Source organism: Zingiber officinale, chromosome 4B (genome assembly GCF_018446385.1).
Source record: "Zingiber officinale cultivar Zhangliang chromosome 4B, Zo_v1.1, whole genome shotgun sequence".
NCBI classification, from domain to species: Eukaryota; Viridiplantae; Streptophyta; class Magnoliopsida; order Zingiberales; family Zingiberaceae; genus Zingiber; species Zingiber officinale.
Window position 1 is genome coordinate 110,251,870 of NC_055993.1, and position 17,159 is coordinate 110,269,028.

At 36.0% G+C, this 17,159-nt stretch overlaps 4 protein-coding genes and 1 long non-coding RNA gene across 5 annotated transcripts; 3 read left to right on the top strand and 2 right to left on the bottom strand.

The window, feature by feature from the left end:
* Nucleotides 1-3,158: 3,158 nt before the first annotated feature.
* On the top strand, nt 3,159-4,244 carry LOC121978530 (pyrophosphate-energized vacuolar membrane proton pump-like; the record flags this gene model as incomplete). The annotated part of the gene is made up of 3 exons (XM_042530864.1): nt 3,159-3,436; nt 3,518-3,604; nt 3,878-4,244. Coding segments are annotated over 3 exons (717 nt in total), but the record flags the coding sequence as incomplete, so codon positions are not given.
* Nucleotides 4,245-4,430: 186 nt separating this feature from the next.
* Nucleotides 4,431-5,624, bottom strand: LOC121977836. The gene is made up of 3 exons (XM_042530259.1): nt 5,407-5,624; nt 5,243-5,310; nt 4,431-4,746 (listed from the first exon to the last, which is right to left on the bottom strand). The coding sequence occupies exons 1-3, from the start codon at nt 5,622-5,624 to the stop codon at nt 4,700-4,702; spliced, it is 333 nt and encodes a 110-aa protein (XP_042386193.1). The 3' UTR covers nt 4,431-4,699.
* Nucleotides 5,625-8,800: 3,176 nt separating this feature from the next.
* On the top strand, nt 8,801-10,264 carry LOC121978531 (pyrophosphate-energized vacuolar membrane proton pump-like). The gene is made up of 4 exons (XM_042530865.1): nt 8,801-8,987; nt 9,276-9,456; nt 9,538-9,624; nt 9,898-10,264. The coding sequence occupies exons 1-4, from the start codon at nt 8,801-8,803 to the stop codon at nt 10,247-10,249; spliced, it is 807 nt and encodes a 268-aa protein (XP_042386799.1). The 3' UTR covers nt 10,250-10,264.
* A 186-nt stretch (nt 10,265-10,450) lies between these two features.
* Nucleotides 10,451-11,644, bottom strand: LOC121976042. The gene is made up of 4 exons (XR_006110499.1): nt 11,427-11,644; nt 11,263-11,330; nt 11,115-11,179; nt 10,451-10,766 (listed from the first exon to the last, which is right to left on the bottom strand). It is a non-coding gene; the product is annotated as an uncharacterized LOC121976042 (long non-coding RNA).
* Nucleotides 11,645-14,821: 3,177 nt separating this feature from the next.
* Nucleotides 14,822-16,292, top strand: LOC121978532 (pyrophosphate-energized vacuolar membrane proton pump-like). The gene is made up of 4 exons (XM_042530866.1): nt 14,822-15,020; nt 15,247-15,484; nt 15,566-15,652; nt 15,926-16,292. The coding sequence occupies exons 1-4, from the start codon at nt 14,822-14,824 to the stop codon at nt 16,275-16,277; spliced, it is 876 nt and encodes a 291-aa protein (XP_042386800.1). The 3' UTR covers nt 16,278-16,292.
* The last annotated feature ends 867 nt before the right edge of the window (nt 16,293-17,159 follow it).

The window sequence follows — 17,159 nt, forward strand, 5'->3', positions numbered from 1 at the left end:
TGTTGTGATCTAACATTGTTACCAAGTGTGCAGGGTTGACTAACCCAATTAGGATGTTCGATTTTTGATTGGTTGAAAATCGAATGTGTGATTCTAATAAGTTGGGATGTTCGATTCCCGGCAGATTGAAGTCCAGATATGAGATTATGACAAGGGTCGGGATGTGTAATTCATGATTAAAGACCTAGATTGTTTTCCCATATCTATCAACCTAAATCACAAGAAACCTAGATTTTAAATCGGATAAATTACAAACTATGTTATCTTTCAGATTCCAACTAAAGATAATGAGCTCTAAAACTAATATAAATAAAAATATACGAACACTAAAATCACCAAATGACTATATTATGTTATATATCAAAATAATAACTTAACCTACATTTAAATTCAATCATGTAAAATCATAAATGTGTATTGTTTATTAAATTATACTTCAATATATTATGAAAAAAAATTAGTCAAAATTAATCACAAACAAATATAACAAAAGAGTATGCGGTGAATCAAACTTGTAGCTATAAGCTTGTGGCAGGGAGAGCTCGTAATCGGGATTTAGTGGTCTGCTGAGCTTGTGGCCAGCCATGCTACCAGTTGCTAGCTAGTGGTCGGCCAAGAAGTCAACTGTAAGTTGACAGTCGACCATACTGCTAGTAGCTGTTGTCGACCGCTTGCTAGGGGCCGGCATAGCCGTCAGTCGCTTGCTGGCGGCCAGCACAACCGCTTGCTAGAGACTAGCACAACCGCAAGCATGCGGCTAGCGGCCGGCAAAGCTGCCAGCCGCATGCTAGCGATCGACGGAGGTCGGGAAGGAGATAAAAAGACTTGGGGAAGAGAGAACTTACTTGAAGATCACCGGAGAGGAGAGATTGAGTTAGGATCGTCGGAGAGGAGAAAGATGAGTGCATGAAAGGAGAAGGATTTGTGCCCTAATTTTATTTTCGGGATTCCCGACGGAAATTAGATTCCGTCGAGAATCCCAAAATTGATTTCCGACGGAAGTTGAATTCCGTTAGGAATCTCGTCATTTTCCCCCAAATTAATAAGTTTACCAACAAAAATTTTATTTTGTTGGTAATTACTAATGAAAATTTTATTCCGTCGGTAATTCCATCGGTAAATCTGATTATTTTTATAGTGTTATTAAATAAATTATATTTCTTGATAAATTTATTAGTGGATATATCATATAAATCAAATAAGTTTTATAAACTCAATATTGAATTAATAAAATGATAAAATAAGACTAATGATTAATTAAGAGAATTTAAATGAGATTAATAAATTTATTGAGTTAAAGGTAGAACCGCTTAGAAAACATTGAAGACAAATAAGTTGTAAATTTAATTTTAATAGAAAGTTAGAATAGTTTTACGTCAAGGAATTCAAAGTAAATAATTTATAAAATTAGTTTTAATAGAAATGGAAAATAGTCCACATGACAAAATTCAAGACAAATATCTTTAAAAAATTAACTTCAATTATTAATTTAATTAATATTCAACGACACTATTATAATCATTTATTAAAATATTATAAATATTATTAAATAAAAAATTATGATTAAAAAATGTAAATAAAATATATATAGTTTTTAATGAATCAATGATTCACCGGGCCCCAACCTAGACCCGGCCTTAGAATAATCAAGATGAGAGACTAGCGCACAGGGCCCATCTTCGACAGACTTTTTAAAATAATTTTTATTTTATTTTTTAAATAAATACCAATAAAATAAGTTTATCGAAAAAAATTAAATTAAATTAAAAAGATAAGACCACATTTTTTTAAAAAACATTTATATATTTTAAAGTAAATACTACTGACACCGTGTTAAAAAAAAATAAAAAGATCTCATTATAAATTTTAAACTATTAAAGTTTTTTTTTAATGGGTAAAAAAAGAAAGAAAAAGGAAAATATGCAGGAACGTTTTCTTCCTCCTTCAATGGTTTTTTTTTATTTGTATCGCTTTAAACTCTGAAATCTCTAAACATAAATTAGTTTGGTTAATGAAATTATTTTTATAATATTATTTTTATTATTTTTTATAAGAATAAAAAAACTATTTTTTTTTACACCGGACCTTTAAAATTTAGGACCGATCCCAACTGTTAATCATGTAGTTATAGACTAGGTCCAGTTCAGATCCAACTCGGAGTCGGATCTATAGGTAATGGATAAGTTTCTCAGCTAATATAATTTTCATTTCTAAGTGTGAGAATCAATAACTCTCTTCCGAATGAGGATCATATTTTTATCCCTTGTGCTTTGTCAGTCAGGATGGTTTGCCAATTGAAATAGATGAGATTCTCTGTCCCGAAAATACCGTGTCCCCGTGTCCCAGTATCGATCGGACGGCTATGATATTTTCATAATGTACATTGCATCCTTAAGATGTGATTTAGGTCGTCCGATCGGCGCTGGGACATGGGGACACGATATTTTCGAGACAGAGGATCTCATCTACAATTGAAATGGTAGGTCAAATGCCTTAAATCTATCACTATAATCGAAGTTTCATTATTCAAGACAAGTTATCACTTAACAGATTTGCGGCCGGAAGAGAATTAGATGATAGGGATCCATTTGAGTAATAACACCCATAGTTCTAGGTTGGACAATGAAAGGTGAACAACCTTGAAGATGCAATACAATCCAAGATGGTAAAAGTAATGAAAAATATATTTGAAATTTGCCAAATTCATAGATAGAGATTATCATTGATATGAATAGGCCTTAAATAGGGTGGATTCTCAACATATGTAAAATTTATCAGATCATTTGATCAATATAAAATGTAACTATGCTTGATGAAACTCTCCATGATTTACCTTATCATAATTTAGTCCTGAAAGGTTATCACCTTTACTATAATTATAGGCCTTAACATCACATTTTAACAAAGTAATAGAATGTGATTGTTTAAAACAGCTAAAGAAAATAGAGAGTTTATTCATGGAAAAGGGAGAGGAATTGCAGCCAGAATAAAATATATATATATATATATATATATATATATATACAATACTGATATTATACGCGCCCTCTTTTGCGCTCCTGTGCGCGTCAAAGCCAGGTGGATATATTTTTTTTTCCACCTCTCATATTTTTTTAACCACGTCATTTTATTTTTTCCTTTCCTTTTCTAAAACCTAACTTTTCCTCGCCCTCGTCTCTGTGTTCCCCGCGACGTCGTTTCCTCGCCTCGCCTCTGTGTTCCCCGCGACGCCGTGCTCTGCGATCCTCTCTCGCGACGCACCTAACTTTTCCTCTCCTCGCTCGCCTCGCCTCGCCTCTGTGTCGCCTGCTTTGAAGAAGCAGCTCATCATCTCCACTGCACTCATGGCTATTGGCATTGCCATTGTTACTTGGGTGGCCCTCCCATCATCTTTCACTATTTTCAACTTTGGTGAGCAAAAACAGGTTAAGAACTGGTAAGCTTTTTATTCCATTTGTCAATCAGTTCTCAGATGCTTTTTATGTTTCTCAATATACTAATTATTGGAGATGAACAGGCAGTTGTTTTTCTGTGTGGCAATTGGGTTATGGACTGGCTTGGTGATTGGATTTGTCACTGAATACTACACAAGCAACGCCTATAGGTAAAAATAAATGTTCCCATTCCTCTATTCAAGTATCAACATTATTGAACATTCTACCAAAAAGACATCCTTCAAAATTGATACTTACCAAAACATGATCTGTAGGTTTTTTTTTTTTTTACCATATGGTGTTGCACGTCTATTTTTTAATCTCCAATCTACTCTTGCATGCACTTTTTGGTATACGCCAATACCAAGGGTGCTTTTGTAGGTTAAATGCTCGGCATTGTTTACAGTTCACACATAATGCCTTGTACTTATTCTCATTTACAGTCCGGTTCAAGATGTTGCTGATTCATGTCGAACTGGAGCTGCCACCAATGTTATCTTTCGGCTTGCTCTCGGATACAAATCTATCATCATTCCCATTTTCGCAATCGGCTTCAGTCTTGCTGCCATGTATGCTATGGCTGTTGCTGCATTAGGCATGTTGAGCACTATTGCTACTGGCCTAGCAATTGATGCTTATGGACCCATCAGTGAAAGTGCTGGAGGTAATGTCGAGATGGCTGGAATGAGTCACAGAATTCGGGAGAGGACTGAGAATAATATCTACCATTCCATTATCAGATTCTCAAGATTTGCTGAAGCAGAGCTTAAGCTTTTCCACTCACAACATCGATGACTGTCCACACTTGATCTTGGCATTCAAGACTTGGTTTCAATGAGCAAACAGGCTGGCTACCAAGGAATAAGAATGATGACATTGTAGGTTGAAAATGTAGTGGATGTTGATATTGAAATGCATCTTTGTTTAAAATTTATGTATATCTGTTGTATATGATGCTTTTCTCAAGTAACCAAAGAGATGTAAATACAGTATTCATGTATTGTAACTGTCTTATGCATATGGGAATAAATGAATTTACAATTTACAATCAAAATTCAAAGTAAGCGATAAAGATTAACACTAACAGATAAAAAAAATTGCCCATCATTGCAACATTTAATTAAAGCTTCCAAAAATGATATGAAATATATATAAAAAATTCATTGTCAAGATTATGCAGCCGACTCAAATGTCTCTCCAAGCATTAGATCTGGGATATCATCATTTTCTCCACCTTTAGATGCTGCAGCTTCAAGTGATCGTCTCTAGAATTGCTTTGCAAACTTCCTCAAGTTATCTAGATTATCAGGACCTGAGGGACAAAATGTTCACTCAAATTTTAATGAGAGCATTCATAAGCATAAATCAAGCTAACATAAGTGTAATAGCTAAAAAAAACACATGTTTTCAGTAATAAAATAATGCATTTATCCATTTGAAAAAAATATATACATTTCTAGTGGAACAATGCATTTACCATTTACAAAAAAAAAAATATGCATACAAAAATGCAGAAAACTACTGTTGTTTAAAGTTAATTGGAAGCCAATGTATATATATATAAATTTTGAATATTAGTATTTTAAAACTAATTTTGTTAAACGGTAGGAACCCTATGCTCTAATGAGAAGATAGCAAGCAAAGCATTGAAGAAGAATACCATCGTCAGTCTCATACTTGTTATTGAATCTACAAAAGTTTTATCCTAGTGCATATTGTTTGAACCTACAACAATAAAGACAATTATTACTTTCAATATCTCAATCAATCAACTACTATAATTTTATAAAAAAAAACTTTGATAGTACCCGCTATTGATGCCAATTCTTCTTCATATGTGTCGTCATCGCTGTTATGATGATTATCTATAGTTGATCTGACAATCAACACATCGTTATATTTACAAATTTAATAAAAATAATTGATTAGCAAATAAAATTACCATACAAATATAGAATTAATCTACACATACCCTTGCTGTAAACTTGGACAATTGCGTTTGTCATGTGACACACCTCGATGCCCACATCCACGACATAACCGGGACTTTGAAGTTGACTTCTCCTTTGATGATTTTAGTCTCTTCCCACATCCCTTTGTTCTTATTGAAGAAGGATCAATAATATTATGAGATCTATCCATGGATTTCCTCTTTTGACCCCCATTGTCGCATGTTTTACTAGTATTCATCTCTTGAATTTTGCTGTAGATATAATCAAATTGTTCATCCAAGAAGTTTGCCCCCTCATCAGTCAAAGATGCATCATCAATTAATACTGAAGCTTTAATAGATAACCTTGAGTGTCTTGACATCAAAACCCTTTGTGGATCATCAATGAAATTTTGCTTACCCAAAGCATGTATTGCTCCAACCTTTGCATCTCGTGTCCATCGTTTGAGTATATATTTATCTGGCAAATGAAACACTTGGTTGATACGAAAAAAGGCTAACATATGCCTGCATGGAATGCCATCGAACTCAAATTTCCTACAGCTACAGAATATGTTGTCCTTCTGTTTGTCATGCGTAAGCACCCTTGGTTTGGAGGAAGAATTACTTTGAAATTTTATCACATGATAAATCACTGAGTCAACTCCCGTAGATGCTTGTTGCACATAATAACCATGGATCTCACTTATTTCATTTTGAAACTCTACCCATTTCTTTTTTGTGTACAACTTAACCATTTGAGTTTCCATTGGCCAGTTTGTCTTAATCCTGGGAAGCTCATTCATATCAATATGGTCAGCAACTAACTCATTGTGTCTTTGGTGTCTCAGTGCCCTATTGAAACGGATTATAAAATCCATCAATGAATTCTTATTTGAAATATACCTCTTGAAAAATGCATGTGAGCCTTCAGATCTTTGACTACTTGACATTCCAGCACAAAATATATGACTAAAATATGCTGGCACCCACTTGTGTCGCAATTCATACATCGAAGACAACCAATCATTTTTCTCCAAGTTAGCACACTTGATAACTTCTTCCCATGAATTCTCAAATTCATCAGGTGTGGTAGAATTTCCAATGACATTCTTTATGCTTTGGTAGTATTCACGAAAAGTCAAAGGGTCTAATTTATCTGGAAATTTGTTCAGTATGTGCCACAAACAATATCGATGCACTGTCTGAGGGAAAACTTGGGCAATTGCTTTCGTTATAGCAGGATCCTGATCAGTGATGATCACATTTGGTACACCTTTAGGCATAGCTTCCATGAATTTGTTAAACAGCCAAACAAAAGACTCAGTTTTCTCATCACTTATAAAGCCACAACCAAAAATAATTGTCTGATGATGATGATTAACTCCTACAAATGGTGCAAAAATTAACCCATATTTGTTAGTGTTATATGTTGTATCAAATACAACTACATCACCAAATACATTGTATGCCGTCCTTGATACATGATCCGCCCAAAAACACCTACTAAATCATTATCCGAATCAGTCTCGTAATCAAAGAAAAAAGCTGAATTCTTCTCTTTCTCATATGCAAATAACTCGATTAGTGTTTCAGCATCGATACCCTTTTGTTCATCCCTTAACTGTTTCTCAAAGTTTCTAATATCTCTTTCTGTGCAACCTACCAGCTCAGGCCCTCCATACTCTATCTCTAATAATCGCATTTGTTGGCAAGTTGGCACATTGGCCTCTGAAAACTGTTGAGTCAATGCTTTCTTTGCTGTCGAAACATTACGATGTGAGCGTAGCAAATGCACCTTTGAAGGAGTCGAAAGTGGATGATTATGACCTTCCATAAAGTTAGTGACAACCCAATTAGGTCCAGTTTGTTTCTTGACAAGTGAAATCTTTGACTTACAACCAGTTCTAATTTCGCCACGTGCTCTTTCCCTCGTCCGTAGATCACCTTTTGTTTGTTTATTTCGTTGATCATTTGTATATCCTTCTTTAAAGCATACAAATGTTTTCCAGACAACTTCATTTGTCATCTTATTTTTCTTGCTATTATTTATCCTTGCACTAAATCCAGATTCTCGTGCATATTGATTATAGAACGAAAATGCCTCCTCTATTGATGAGAATTCCATCCCATATTTTGGCTTTCGATCATCTGCAACTTGGGGAATGTATAGCTGATTATGTTCTTCCATTGTTGAGGAATTTCAGATTTAGATGAAGTGAAGTTCTGCATATCACCATATAGTCACAAAAACATTCTAAATCAAATAGACATAAGAAGATAGATGTTGCTGGATTTTGAAGGTTTGATAAGTACCATATAACAAGTGTATTGTTTGGTAGAATAGTTAAAAATTAGTTAGTAATCTAACATCACAGTGTTCTCATGTGGTGGTCATCGGCAATGAAAAATATTTACATTCAGCATCAAAGAAACAAATAGAAGAGAGAAAAATTATAATTATGAAGATCTAGTGTCCAGCATAGAAACAAATCAAATAGGTTAACAATGGCAAAAGTTTTACAACTATAATGATAACCATGGACAATGGGAAGTAGAATGGATGCATTATATCTTTGCAAATAAGCAATAAATCAAGGATACTGTAATGAATACAATTCTTTGCTTTATATACTAGGGACACTAGTATTTATACTTGCTATATTAGAGAATGAATTCACTAAGATGAGAATTCCTTTGATCTAAATGTCATAGTAGCATAATGGTGTCCATAACGGTGAGTGATAAGAATACTGATTTGTATATTTAAAAAAATATCATAAGCCCCTTTATTTTCCACATGAAAGTAATTAGATTTAGTTGGCAGTATGTAAAAGCCACCCAAGAAGAAAACTCTGAAGCTAACCATTGGATTCTTTTTCAGAAGAAGCCAAACAGAAACAAAAATTAGACGGTAACCGGCAAAAACTAGATTGTACACTTCTATTTCCCAGACCAATAAATCCAGAGCATGTATTGTCAAAGGTAAACGGATGGAAATAGTAGTCATGAGTCCAATTAACAGCCAAATACAATTTAAGTACAAGAAAAGAGAAATAGAAAATAATTGGGTAGCAATATGTTCAAAATTGGACAAAAGGTAACCTATCAAAGTACCACAAGATGGAAAGAGTGACAATGAAATTGATAGTAGCTCAAAAAGCAACTAAATACAGAAAAAATGCATAATCATAGTTATCAATTATTGCTAGACCTATAATCGCATTGCTCAAGGCAGCAACAGAGAAGAGATTTAGAAACCTAATGCCGCAGGAGAATGATGGTTAACTGAGTACAAGCAACATCACAATGCAAAAGCCGATGCTAGCTGGTTGGATTGTTTCAACAGAGTGATTAGGGGATGATTCAGGAAGGAAATTTAAAATGCAAATAGCAAAAATAGGGAGGGTTCTCACAGAGAGGGACGGTGGTAGGGATGGCGTCGTGGCGACAGGTCGGCGTCGGCGGCTCTCGACAAACGACGACGGCGGCAACGATAGATGGCGGTAGGGACGGCGTTGCGAGCGAGGATCGTAGAGCACAGCCTCGCGGCAACGCGAAACGAGAGCACGGCGTCGCGGCGAGAACGCCGAGGAACACAGAGGCGAGGCGAGCGAGGAAAAGTTAGGTGCGTCGCGAGGAGGATCGCAGAGCACGGCGTCGCGGGGAACACAGAGGCGAGGCGAGGAAACGGCGTCGCGGGGAACACAGAGGCGAGGCGAGGAAAAGTTAGGTTTTAGAAAGGAAAGGAAAAAATAAAATGACGTGGTTAAAAAATATGAGAGGTGGAAAAAAAATATATTTTTTTTTCCACCTCTCATATTTTTTTAACCACGTCATTTTATTTTTCCTTTCCTTTTCTAAAACCTAACTTTTCCTCGCCCTCGTCTCTGTTCCCCGCGACGTCGTTTCCTCGCCTCGCCTCTGTGTTCCCCGCGACGCCGTGCTCTGCTCTGTGTCGCCTGCTTTGAAGAAGCGGCTCATCATCTCCACTGCACTCATGGCTATTGGCATTGCCATTGTTACTTGGGTGGCCCTCCCATCATCTTTCACTATTTTCAACTTTGGTGAGCAAAAACAGGTTAAGAACTGGTAAGCTTTTTATTCCATTTGTCAATCAGTTCTCAGATGCTTTTTATGTTTCTCAATATACTAATTATTGGAGATGAACAGGCAGTTGTTTTTCTGTGTGGCAATTGGGTTATGGACTGGCTTGGTGATTGGATTTGTCACTGAATACTACACAAGCAACGCCTATAGGTAAAAATAAATGTTCCCATTCCTCTATTCAAGTATCAACATTATTGAACATTCTACCAAAAAGACATCCTTCAAAATTGATACTTACCAAAACATGATCTGTAGGTTTTTTTTTTTTTTACCATATGGTGTTGCACGTCTATTTTTTAATCTCCAATCTACTCTTGCATGCACTTTTTGGTATACGCCAATACCAAGGGTGCTTTTGTAGGTTAAATGCTCGGCATTGTTTACAGTTCACACATAATGCCTTGTACTTATTCTCATTTACAGTCCGGTTCAAGATGTTGCTGATTCATGTCGAACTGGAGCTGCCACCAATGTTATCTTTCGGCTTGCTCTCGGATACAAATCTATCATCATTCCCATTTTCGCAATCGGCTTCAGTCTTGCTGCCATGTATGCTATGGCTGTTGCTGCATTAGGCATGTTGAGCACTATTGCTACTGGCCTAGCAATTGATGCTTATGGACCCATCAGTGAAAGTGCTGGAGGTAATGTCGAGATGGCTGGAATGAGTCACAGAATTCGGGAGAGGACTGAGAATAATATCTACCATTCCATTATCAGATTCTCAAGATTTGCTGAAGCAGAGCTTAAGCTTTTCCACTCACAACATCGATGACTGTCCACACTTGATCTTGGCATTCAAGACTTGGTTTCAATGAGCAAACAGGCTGGCTACCAAGGAATAAGAATGATGACATTGTAGGTTGAAAATGTAGTGGATGTTGATATTGAAATGCATCTTTGTTTAAAATTTATGTATATCTGTTGTATATGATGCTTTTCTCAAGTAACCAAAGAGATGTAAATACAGTATTCATGTATTGTAACTGTCTTATGCATATGGGAATAAATGAATTTACAATTTACAATCAAAATTCAAAGTAAGCGATAAAGATTAACACTAACAGATAAAAAAAATTGCCCATCATTGCAACATTTAATTAAAGCTTCCAAAAATGATATGAAATATATATAAAAAATTCATTGTCAAGATTATGCAGCCGACTCAAATGTCTCTCCAAGCATTAGATCTGGGATATCATCATTTTCTCCACCTTTAGATGCTGCAGCTTCAAGTGATCGTCTCTAGAATTGCTTTGCAAACTTCCTCAAGTTATCTAGATTATCAGGACCTGAGGGACAAAATGTTCACTCAAATTTTAATGAGAGCATTCATAAGCATAAATCAAGCTAACATAAGTGTAATAGCTAAAAAAAACACATGTTTTCAGTAATAAAATAATGCATTTATCCATTTGAAAAAAATATATACATTTCTAGTGGAACAATGCATTTACCATTTACAAAAAAAAAAATATGCATACAAAAATGCAGAAAACTACTGTTGTTTAAAGTTAATTGGAAGCCAATGTATATATATATAAATTTTGAATATTAGTATTTTAAAACTAATTTTGTTAAACGGTAGGAACCCTATGCTCTAATGAGAAGATAGCAAGCAAAGCATTGAAGAAGAATACCATCGTCAGTCTCATACTTGTTATTGAATCTACAAAAGTTTTATCCTAGTGCATATTGTTTGAACCTACAACAATAAAGACAATTATTACTTTCAATATCTCAATCAATCAACTACTATAATTTTATAAAAAAAAACTTTGATAGTACCCGCTATTGATGCCAATTCTTCTTCATATGTGTCGTCATCGCTGTTATGATGATTATCTATAGTTGATCTGACAATCAACACATCGTTATATTTACAAATTTAATAAAAATAATTGATTAGCAAATAAAATTACCATACAAATATAGAATTAATCTACACATACCCTTGCTGTAAACTTGGACAATTGCGTTTGTCATGTGACACACCTCGATGCCCACATCCACGACATAACCGGGACTTTGAAGTTGACTTCTCCTTTGATGATTTTAGTCTCTTCCCACATCCCTTTGTTCTTATTGAAGAAGGATCAATAATATTATGAGATCTATCCATGGATTTCCTCTTTTGACCCCCATTGTCGCATGTTTTACTAGTATTCATCTCTTGAATTTTGCTGTAGATATAATCAAATTGTTCATCCAAGAAGTTTGCCCCCTCATCAGTCAAAGATGCATCATCAATTAATACTGAAGCTTTAATAGATAACCTTGAGTGTCTTGACATCAAAACCCTTTGTGGATCATCAATGAAATTTTGCTTACCCAAAGCATGTATTGCTCCAACCTTTGCATCTCGTGTCCATCGTTTGAGTATATATTTATCTGGCAAATGAAACACTTGGTTGATACGAAAAAAGGCTAACATATGCCTGCATGGAATGCCATCGAACTCAAATTTCCTACAGCTACAGAATATGTTGTCCTTCTGTTTGTCATGCGTAAGCACCCTTGGTTTGGAGGAAGAATTACTTTGAAATTTTATCACATGATAAATCACTGAGTCAACTCCCGTAGATGCTTGTTGCACATAATAACCATGGATCTCACTTATTTCATTTTGAAACTCTACCCATTTCTTTTTTGTGTACAACTTAACCATTTGAGTTTCCATTGGCCAGTTTGTCTTAATCCTGGGAAGCTCATTCATATCAATATGGTCAGCAACTAACTCATTGTGTCTTTGGTGTCTCAGTGCCCTATTGAAACGGATTATAAAATCCATCAATGAATTCTTATTTGAAATATACCTCTTGAAAAATGCATGTGAGCCTTCAGATCTTTGACTACTTGACATTCCAGCACAAAATATATGACTAAAATATGCTGGCACCCACTTGTGTCGCAATTCATACATCGAAGACAACCAATCATTTTTCTCCAAGTTAGCACACTTGATAACTTCTTCCCATGAATTCTCAAATTCATCAGGTGTGGTAGAATTTCCAATGACATTCTTTATGCTTTGGTAGTATTCACGAAAAGTCAAAGGGTCTAATTTATCTGGAAATTTGTTCAGTATGTGCCACAAACAATATCGATGCACTGTCTGAGGGAAAACTTGGGCAATTGCTTTCGTTATAGCAGGATCCTGATCAGTGATGATCACATTTGGTACACCTTTAGGCATAGCTTCCATGAATTTGTTAAACAACCAAACAAAAGACTCGGTTTTCTCATCACTTATAAAGCCACAACCAAAAATAATTGTCTGATGATGATGATTAACTCCTACAAATGGTGCAAAAATTAACCCATATTTGTTAGTGTTATATGTTGTATCAAATACAACTACATCACCAAATACATTGTATGCCGTCCTTGATACATGATCCGCCCAAAAACACCTACTAAATCTGTTATCTGAATCAGTCTCGTAATCAAAGAAAAAAGCTGAATTCTTCTCTTTCTCATATGCAAATAACTCGATTAGTGTTTCAGCATCGATACCCTTCTGTTCATCCCTTAACTGTTTCTCAAAGTTTCTAATATCTCTTTCTGTGCAACCTACCAGCTCAGGTCCTCCATACTCTATCTCTAATAATCGCATTTGTTGGCAAGTTGGCACATTGGCCTCTGAAAACTGTTGAGTCAATGCTTTCTTTGTTGTCGAAACATTACGATGTGAGCGTAGCAAATGCACCTTTGAAGGAGTCGAAAGTGGATGATTATGACCTTCCATAAAGTTAGTGACAACCCAATTAGGTCCAGTTTGTTTCTTGACAAGTGAAATCTTTGACTTACAACCAGTTCTAATTTCGCCACGTGCTCTTTCCCTCGTCCGTAGATCACCTTTTGTTTGTTTATTTCGTTGATCATTTGTATATCCTTCTTTAAAGCATACAAATGTTTTCCAGACAACTTCATTTGTCATCTTATTTTTCTTGCTATTATTTATCCTTGCACTAAATCCAGATTCTCGTGCATATTGATTATAGAACGAAAATGCCTCCTCTATTGATGAGAATTCCATCCCATATTTTGGCTTTCGATCATCTGCAACTTGGGGAATGTATAGCTGATTATGTTCTTCCATTGTTGAGGAATTTCAGATTTAGATGAAGTGAAGTTCTGCATATCACCATATAGTCACAAAAACATTCTAAATCAAATAGACATAAGAAGATAGATGTTGCTGGATTTTGAAGGTTTGATAAGTACCATATAACAAGTGTATTGTTTGGTAGAATAGTTAAAAATTAGTTAGTAATCTAACATCACAGTGTTCTCATGTGGTGGTCATCGGCAATGAAAAATATTTACATTCAGCATCAAAGAAACAAATAGAAGAGAGAAAAATTATAATTATGAAGATCTAGTGTCCAGCATAGAAACAAATCAAATAGGTTAACAATGGCAAAAGTTTTACAACTATAATGATAACCATGGACAATGGGAAGTAGAATGGATGCATTATATCTTTGCAAATAAGCAATAAATCAAGGATACTGTAATGAATACAATTCTTTGCTTTATATACTAGGGACACTAGTATTTATACTTGCTATATTAGAGAATGAATTCACTAAGATGAGAATTCCTTTGATCTAAATGTCATAGTAGCATAATGGTGTCCATAACGGTGAGTGATAAGAATACTGATTTGTATATTTAAAAAAATATCATAAGCCCCTTTATTTTCCACATGAAAGTAATTAGATTTAGTTGGCAGTATGTAAAAGCCACCCAAGAAGAAAACTCTGAAGCTAACCATTGGATTCTTTTTCAGAAGAAGCCAAACAGAAACAAAAATTAGACGGTAACCGGCAAAAACTAGATTGTACACTTCTATTTCCCAGACCAATAAATCCAGAGCATGTATTGTCAAAGGTAAACGGATGGAAATAGTAGTCATGAGTCCAATTAACAGCCAAATACAATTTAAGTACAAGAAAAGAGAAATAGAAAATAATTGGGTAGCAATATGTTCAAAATTGGACAAAAGGTAACCTATCAAAGTACCACAAGATGGAAAGAGTGACAATGAAATTGATAGTAGCTCAAAAAGCAACTAAATACAGAAAAAATGCATAATCATAGTTATCAATTATTGCTAGACCTATAATCGCATTGCTCAAGGCAGCAACAGAGAAGAGATTTAGAAACCTAATGCCGCAGGAGAATGATGGTTAACTGAGTACAAGCAACATCACAATGCAAAAGCCGATGCTAGCTGGTTGGATTGTTTCAACAGAGTGATTAGGGGATGATTCAGGAAGGAAATTTAAAATGCAAATAGCAAAAATAGGGAGGGTTCTCACAGAGAGGGACGGTGGTAGGGATGGCGTCGTGGCGACAGGTCGGCGTCGGCGGCTCTCGACAAACGACGACGGCGGCAACGATAGATGGCGGTAGGGACGGCGTTGCGAGCGAGGATCGTAGAGCACAGCCTCGCGGCAACGCGAAACGTAGAGCACGGCGTCGCGGCGAGAAACGCCGAGGAACACAGAGGCGAGGCGAGGCGAGCGAGGAGAGGAAAAGTTAGGTGCGTCGCGAGAGAGGATCGCAGAGCACGGCGTCGCGGGGAACACAGAGGCGAGGCGAGGAAACGGCGTCGCGGGGAACACGAGACGAGGGCGAGGAAAAGTTAGGTTTTAGAAAGGAAAGGAAAAATAAAATGGCGTGGTTAAAAAATATGAGAGGTGGAAAAAATATATCCACCGGCTTTGACGCGCACAGAGCGCAAAAGAGGGCGCGTATAATATCAATACCGCCTCGCCTCTGTGTTCCCCGCGACGCCGTGCTCTGCGATCCTCTCTCGCGACGCACCTAACTTTTCCTCTCCTCGCTCGCCTCGCCTCGCCTCTGTGTCGCCTGCTTTGAAGAAGCAGCTCATCATCTCCACTGCACTCATGGCTATTGGCATTGCCATTGTTACTTGGGTGGCCCTCCCATCATCTTTCACTATTTTCAACTTTGGTGAGCAAAAACAGGTTAAGAACTGGTAAGCTTTTTATTCCATTTGTCAATCAGTTCTCAGATGCTTTTTATGTTTCTCAATATACTAATTATTGGAGATGAACAGGCAGTTGTTTTTCTGTGTGGCAATTGGGTTATGGACTGGCTTGGTGATTGGATTTGTCACTGAATACTACACAAGCAACGCCTATAGGTAAAAATAAATGTTCCCATTCCTCTATTCAAGTATCAACATTATTGAACATTCTACCAAAAAGACATCCTTCAAAATTGATACTTACCAAAACATGATCTGTAGGTTTTTTTTTTTTTTACCATATGGTGTTGCACGTCTATTTTTTAATCTCCAATCTACTCTTGCATGCACTTTTTGGTATACGCCAATACCAAGGGTGCTTTTGTAGGTTAAATGCTCGGCATTGTTTACAGTTCACACATAATGCCTTGTACTTATTCTCATTTACAGTCCGGTTCAAGATGTTGCTGATTCATGTCGAACTGGAGCTGCCACCAATGTTATCTTTCGGCTTGCTCTCGGATACAAATCTATCATCATTCCCATTTTCGCAATCGGCTTCAGTCTTGCTGCCATGTATGCTATGGCTGTTGCTGCATTAGGCATGTTGAGCACTATTGCTACTGGCCTAGCAATTGATGCTTATGGACCCATCAGTGAAAGTGCTGGAGGTAATGTCGAGATGGCTGGAATGAGTCACAGAATTCGGGAGAGGACTGAGAATAATATCTACCATTCCATTATCAGATTCTCAAGATTTGCTGAAGCAGAGCTTAAGCTTTTCCACTCACAACATCGATGACTGTCCACACTTGATCTTGGCATTCAAGACTTGGTTTCAATGAGCAAACAGGCTGGCTACCAAGGAATAAGAATGATGACATTGTAGGTTGAAAATGTAGTGGATGTTGATATTGAAATGCATCTTTGTTTAAAATTTATGTATATCTGTTGTATATGATGCTTTTCTCAAGTAACCAAAGAGATGTAAATACAGTATTCATGTATTGTAACTGTCTTATGCATATGGGAATAAATGAATTTACAATTTACAATCAAAATTCAAAGTAAGCGATAAAGATTAACACTAACAGATAAAAAAAATTGCCCATCATTGCAACATTTAATTAAAGCTTCCAAAAATGATATGAAATATATATAAAAAATTCATTGTCAAGATTATGCAGCCGACTCAAATGTCTCTCCAAGCATTAGATCTGGGATATCATCATTTTCTCCACCTTTAGATGCTGCAGCTTCAAGTGATCGTCTCTAGAATTGCTTTGCAAACTTCCTCAAGTTATCTAGATTATCAGGACCTGAGGGACAAAATGTTCACTCAAATTTTAATGAGAGCATTCATAAGCATAAATCAAGCTAACATAAGTGTAATAGCTAAAAAAAACACATGTTTTCAGTAATAAAATAATGCATTTATCCATTTGAAAAAAAATATATACATTTCTAGTGGAACAATGCATTTACCATTTACAAAAAAAAAAATATGCATACAAAAATGCAGAAAACTACTGTTGTTTAAAGTTAATTGGAAGCCAATGTATATATATATAAATTTTGAATATTAGTATTTTAAAACTAATTTTGTTAAACGGTAGGAACCCTATGCTCTAATGAGAAGATAGCAAGCAAAGCATTGAAGAAGAATACCATCGTCAGTCTCATA